At 34.5% G+C, this 6,758-nt stretch overlaps 1 protein-coding gene across 1 annotated transcript in view; it reads right to left on the reverse strand.

Annotated features, from left to right (window-relative positions):
• The window catches only part of ap1m1 (adaptor related protein complex 1 subunit mu 1), a 16,480-nt gene extending 10,958 nt beyond the window's left edge, over positions 1-5,522 (reverse strand). The window contains exons 1-10 of the mRNA XM_043233478.1: positions 5,332-5,522; positions 4,572-4,728; positions 3,659-3,726; positions 3,134-3,264; positions 2,508-2,655; positions 1,645-1,771; positions 1,374-1,516; positions 636-707; positions 398-556; positions 167-292 (exon numbers count right to left, since the gene is read on the reverse strand). Coding sequence (XP_043089413.1) covers positions 167-292; positions 398-556; positions 636-707; positions 1,374-1,516; positions 1,645-1,771; positions 2,508-2,655; positions 3,134-3,264; positions 3,659-3,726; positions 4,572-4,728; positions 5,332-5,373 — 1,173 coding nt within the window. The 5' untranslated portion in view covers positions 5,374-5,522. The remainder of the gene's footprint in view (positions 1-166; positions 293-397; positions 557-635; positions 708-1,373; positions 1,517-1,644; positions 1,772-2,507; positions 2,656-3,133; positions 3,265-3,658; positions 3,727-4,571; positions 4,729-5,331) is intronic.
• Positions 5,523-6,758: the final 1,236 nt, after the last annotated feature.

Genomic DNA, 6,758 nt, shown 5'->3' on the forward strand with positions numbered 1-6,758 from the left:
TATATATATATATATGTGTGTGCAATACTAAGAAAACACAGAGGTATACATTAATGCATGTCTAAAAGAAAATGTAATAATAATTAATAATTAATAAAAAGAAGAAAAAAAACCCTTCAAGCCATAAAGTAAGACGGTCTGTTAAAAGTGAGAGTGTAATAGTTACCTGTATTCCAGAGGTGGTGAAATAGGGAATCTCAAACTTCACACTGATTGGTGGTTTTCCCTCCTTGTCCTCCGCCTCGACGCTGGGGAGTCCAAAGTGAGCCCTCATCAGATACTCCTTACCTCCCTGAAACACACACACACACTCATGAGCTTGTGCTAGTATCACTCTTAAGCCATCAGATTTATTATGCTGCATGTACGGTATCACAACACTGTGCTCGTGTCTTACAGGGAAAGACTTGATGGACCAAACGATCTCGCTGTTCTCCGGGACCCACTTCACGCTGCCCACCGTGGTCTTAAACTTGGGCGAGTCTGCGTCGGTCGGGACCGGAATATGAATCTCCACGTTGTTGGCAGTGGAGCGCCGCTTGAACTGAGACTTGGCCTGCGGTGAAACAGACGAGACGTGATTTAGACGCACCGTAAAAGCGCTCTGAGGCTCACGCGGAGGGAGGAGTTCTCACTTTGATCATGTACTCGATTCTGCTGTGTGAATGCTTCTCAATCACAGACTCGATCCAGATCAGCGGCTTCACCTGTTCACACAGAAAACCAAAACAATCAACCCCACCAACGCAAGTACAAACCAAACCATATTACAGTTTTTAATCTTTTGAATTAACATTTTATAATGCCGTATTCTGAATGATCATATTTTAATATTTAATTATTTTTTTACATTTTTAATAATGTTATGTCATTTTTTCTCTTCATCCACTGGTTTATTATATATTACTCTATTATTATTTTTTTTCCTTTAATTATTTTAATTAAAAAATTATTTTTAATATTTAAATGAATCTTTAAATTGATGTTAATTTATTTTAAAATAAATAAATGTACAATAATATTATTTGCATTAATTTACAACTTTAGTTTAAAATTATTATTTCCTTTTATATGCATATACATTTTTTTATTACATTTACATTACACTTTGTATTTCTATTTTATATATTTACACACATCATTTATATTTATATAATATTTAAGTATGAATACTTAAATATAAAAAATATTAAAAATGGAATATTTGTTAGTTTTAAATATATTGCTTTCAATATAAATAAAAAAAAAAAAAAATATATATATATATATATATATATATATATATATATATATATTTATTTTATTTATTTTTATATATATTTTGATACACAATATTAATCTGGTATTATTATTTGCTGAATGTAGACACTCACATGCGTGTTGAGGCGGTAGGACATCAGCTCAAACTCTCCGTCCGGAGGGATGAAGGAGATAGTTCGATCGTTCTCAAATCGAGACAGACGCACACACTGATGAAACTTGACGTCCTCCAGCTCCACCGACTTACTCTTTCCGCCTGAAGAAGAGAGATATCAAACGACAGTCTGAAACGGCACTCTAGCATCCGGATGAGCTCAAAGCGCACACGAAAAAAAGGTCTTTTAGCATCGGTGTGGAGACAGAGAAGTGAGGGAACAGACTCACGGCCGGTGTTCTCAAACAGAACCTTGTCGTTCAGACCCAGACGCAGCTCCGGCATTCCTGAGAGGAACACTCTCATCTTAATGGAGCCAACGATCTCACTGCGAAGGACGTTACCGTTCGCGCTGACCTGGAGAGAAAACAGCAGCCATGAGCGCATTACGTCCAGAAATAATGAAATAAAACGCAGTCAAACCGAATTTCATAACCGTTTCTTAATTAACAAATAGAAAAATTAGTTCAATTGAGATGCGCAACTGGTTTATGTAGGTTAACATCGAGATATTTGTTGAAACACGATGCATTTATGAAACTTTAAAGGCAATATCTTTAAGCTTATATTAAATGTAATTCGACAGCAATCATCTCAAAGCAACACATTCACACAGAAAAAAAGTGATTAAAAAATTATGTATATATATTATTGAATTAAATATTATTTTCATATATATTATTTCATTTCATTTGAATGTAATTGTCATTATTTTTAAATTATATATTAATACTGAACATATAAAATATTTTTAATTAAACGCACATTTAATCAAAATAATGATTATGAATGCATTTAATCAAAATAAATAAAATCAGGTACATTTTAGGCTGACAAGCACTAAACATTAATTCACTGCACTTCACGAAGCACGAATTACTGTAGAACGCAATGACAAAAACATTATATCATTTGATGGCCTAACCTCAATATTAGTTAACACGGACTGTTTGAAAGCGTTAAGCTTTCCTAAGACAGCAGGTCCATCTCCTCACATGGATGTGAGCGTGTCCTGTTTGTTCTGATGGGTTCCTGTGTTTATTCTGAGCACGTCTGCAGACGTCGAAGAAACGCGCTGCTTCTGAAAACATACCAGGAGGTTGACCGACTCGATGACGTCCAGGAAGACCTCGTTCTTCCTGTACTTGATGCCCTCTGACCTCCAGGAGACGGCGTTGGTGACCGTGGCGGGGGGCCGCGGGGCGCCCGTGTCCAGCTTGTGACCTTCCTGCGTGATGTACCTGTGAAAAATCGAATGCTGCCGGGTCAGAGAAGTTATTTTAGCAACAACGTAATGATTTAAAGGGTCATATGACGTTGCTATAAAGATTATTATTATGTGCATTTGGTGTACTGCAATGCGGTTTAAGGTACAAAACACATTATTTTCCGCATACTGTACATTACCGTTTCTTCTCTAAGCCCCGCCTTCCTGAAACTTAGCACAAAGCTCACCGCTCTAACTGAAAAAGCGTGGTGCGCTCTGATTGGCCGAATGACAGCCCCGCCTTCGTAAACATTTGGGCGGAGTTCAAATAAACCCACTCTGTGATGTAGAAAAGTGGGGGCGTGGTTAAACGAGTCGTTTTAGGGGGGTGTGGACAAGTCGTAGCTTTTATCTCGTTGGCTTCGAAACTTTCAGGCTTCTCGTCTTACAGCCTGCAGCTCTCCAAAGTTTAAAATGGCATCATACGACCCCTTTAAAAGACACGGACTCACTCCTGAAGGATCTTGCTGTCAGTAGTTTGCGGGTATCCAAAGTCCATGAGTTCATCCAGCAGCTCGTAGATTATGACGAAATTATCTCTGATGCTCTCCTCCTCCAGCTCCTTGAAGTATTCGGAGAAAACCTGGGGAAAAACGCATCAAATAGCTGTTAGAATAAAGCAAGCAGGATCGGGTTAAACCCGTAAAAACCGCGAAAGGTTTTTTTTCATAGAGAAAAAAAATATTAGACAGCTAGACAAAATCTCACGGAATTTATGAACGAAATGATTCAGCGACTCACTCAAGATTTACTCGATTCATTACCAGATGAATCGTTATTTTTGAACGAATCTTTTTGAATGATTCAAAGCCCATTCTGTGTGTTTGATTGTGGAATTGAGTTTTGAATCGCAATCCTGAAAGCAAGTGACACTGAAGTGTGTGCTGTGACGAACTCATATATTAACTAATTAGTTGTGGTTCAATAGGATACCACCCAGAAATCACAAAAAGTCCAAAGCCTGATGCGTAACGTACCTGAACGATTTTGTAGAGGAAGGAGAAAACCAGCGAGACGCAAGCATTTTTCTTAGACGTTGCAACAACTGTTTGTCAGCAGGTTAAGAGACAAAACATGTTAAAAAGAGACAGCAAACCAATAAAATGATTAAAAGGTCACAACAAACACGTTGCACATGATCCTAAGCGAGGTCATTTTTCCAATTTATGTAGCAATATCTGAATTATTTTTTTAAATAATTTATTATTAGATCATTTAAATTAATGGGAAAACTTAATGCTAATTATTAAAACTAATACCAGATAAAATTAATAATTAATGTAAATTTATTATTATTTTATTTTTACAATTTTATAATGCGGTTCAAGTCAGCTCAGTTTCATAATTTAAATCTAATAAAATAATTAACAGATAACTTGATAATGACAAAAAACAACAACAACAACAAAAATCATCATGATTATTTTGGTCTATATTGAGATATTGATCAACTTTGGAAACACCAATCATTCATTGAATATTTTTTAATTTCCCCGAATTATAAGTATAATTCAATAGATAACAGAGTGCATAAAAAATTAAATACATTTGCTTTTAATATTTAGTTCATAAATATTAGAAAAATGTTTGTAAAACAACCAGCTCAAAAGATCATTATAGCAATTTGACTGAAATTGAAGCACAAAAAACTATAAATATAAATTGATTAAAATTATATAAATCACATTATACACAAAGGAAATAAATAAAACTAGTATATATGTCTTATTAATTTATTTTAATTGCAAGTTTTATTATATTACATTTTAAATGCATTTTATTTAGTTAACTATAACAATCCTGATCACAGCAGATCCGTCTTGACAAATTGACATTTCTATATTTAGAATGGGATTTTTAGTTGCGGTTTTCTGAAGGTTTGGAGGATACGGTACAGGTTGTTGTGTTTGATCCACATGAAGCGAACTCCCCCGTGAGCCAGGATGGGCGAGAGCGTTCCCTCCTCCTCCTTGTCCATCAGCAGGGTCATGAAATGCTCGATCTCGGACATGTCCACATCCCCGCGGTAATTACGACAGATCAGCACCTGAAACACACGGCAGTTTCATACTGACCCAGATGCACTGGAGTAACCATAGCAACCCAGGCCAGGAATGAGCAGCTTACCAGATTAAACGTTCACACTTGTTTTTTTTTTTTTTTTTAAGTTGTAAAACAATCTAAAGCTAAACAATTATGAATACAAAACTTTATATAAATTAACGAATTAAAATAAGAAGTATAAAAGCTATAAAAGTAATTAATAATGCTAAAACATTTAATTATTTTCAAAGGATGTCATTTCAATAAAAATACAGCGGCGTATGAATATCATACTATTAAAATAAAGAGAAAAAAAAACAAAAAAGCTTAAAAATAAAGATGGAGACAAGTGATTAATAATAATTGATTTTTGACCGACACTTGCTGTTAACAAGAAACAGCTGCTTGAGGAGTGATTTTCTATTTAAACAGGTTTAATTAACCACTACACGACAATCCGAAATTTTTAAACCCCCTTAAGAGCTTTTAGACCAAATGAAACATGTTGGCAGATTTGAATGAAGGATAACTCTAAATTCCGTTTAAAATAGCCCGACGTTGATGTGGATTAGCTTTAGCCTTGTGTGCTAGCGAACCGTTATCTTACCTTCCCCTTCAGATCCAACACATAAACAGCGCTCGCCGACATGTCTGCGCCTTCCCGGACCGCTTTCACTGTTAATCTACAGAGGTTCGCTCACTTCTGGCGCATTTGTTAGTTCAATAACGAGCTGTCATCCGTTTTAGGCGCTCAAAGAAGCTCCATCATCAAATAGCGGATGGGAGAGATTTTGAGGAACCGGGTGGCGCTGCTGCTGTGAGAGCGAGTGACTGCAGCGCCGCCTGCTGCCCTGGACGAACGACAGAACTACAGCAAAAACCGCCGAGATCGGTAACCAATCGGATTACTTTACTTTACACTGTTGCTGCTTGTTGTTTTTCATTCCTGCGGATTGAATCGACCATAAAAAAAATTTATATTACTCCCAGGAATGCGGTTTTGGGCTAGTTTTTAAGTAGCGATTAGGCGGATTTTGTTGCGAATATCTGGCAACCCTGACTTCGAGTCTCGCACACACACACACACACACGTCACATTTTCTCTGATAGCTTAGTGTCTCTCTATATTTTTTTCTAGCTATATAATTTAAATATTACAAGCATAAAATGAATATATATGTTATTTTTATTATTATTATTATTATTATTATTATTATTATTATATAATAGTCACGTTTATTTATATAATATGTAATATATAAAATGTCATATTTATTTATTAAATTAGGAATACATAGAATTTTAATTGAATTTATTTATCATTTATATTATTTTATTTATAGTTATTTTATTCCCACTAGATGGCGCTCGATACTAAGCAGCGCTCACGTATATTACTTTTTAATAATAATATCTTTTCGGTGATTTGCAGAGAGTTTTTGGCCACTATATGGACTGAGACTGAAATAATATATAAAAATAACTGTAAAAAAAAAAAAAAAAAAATTCTTTGAATTTAGAATTCTTCTTAAGGTAAGTGGTTGCAGTCGATTTAATTAAGGTGCATTGAACTATTTGGCTAACTTTCAACTAAATCTGTTTATTTAAATTTCGCAACCCTTTACCTTAAAAATGTTAGTGTTGAAAATGTTTTTCAGTGAACCGAAAGGATAAGAATATAAGTAAAATTAATAATAAGAATGTAACAAGAAAAGTATAAATAGAAAAGCTAATTTATGAAAGCTGTAAAAGTAAAGGATCTTTGAGAATAAAATGTCAAAATAATGTTACATTGCCATTCAGTGTAACACGATATTTATGTAAAAATGTTAAAAGCATGCTAATTCTGACGCGTTTTAAAATATACAAAAGAATAATAAGCATATTCAATTATTTTCTTGCGTTTTAAATGAGTAAAACCTAGGACAGTGACAAAAAAAAGAAAAGAACAATTACAACTAATAAGTATTAAAGTAATTCCTCTCTTTTAATGTGTCATAAATAGATTTTTGTTGCAAACATGCCTGAAAATAT

This window comes from Puntigrus tetrazona, unplaced genomic scaffold (genome assembly GCF_018831695.1).
Source record: "Puntigrus tetrazona isolate hp1 unplaced genomic scaffold, ASM1883169v1 S000000837, whole genome shotgun sequence".
NCBI classification, from domain to species: Eukaryota; Metazoa; Chordata; class Actinopteri; order Cypriniformes; family Cyprinidae; genus Puntigrus; species Puntigrus tetrazona.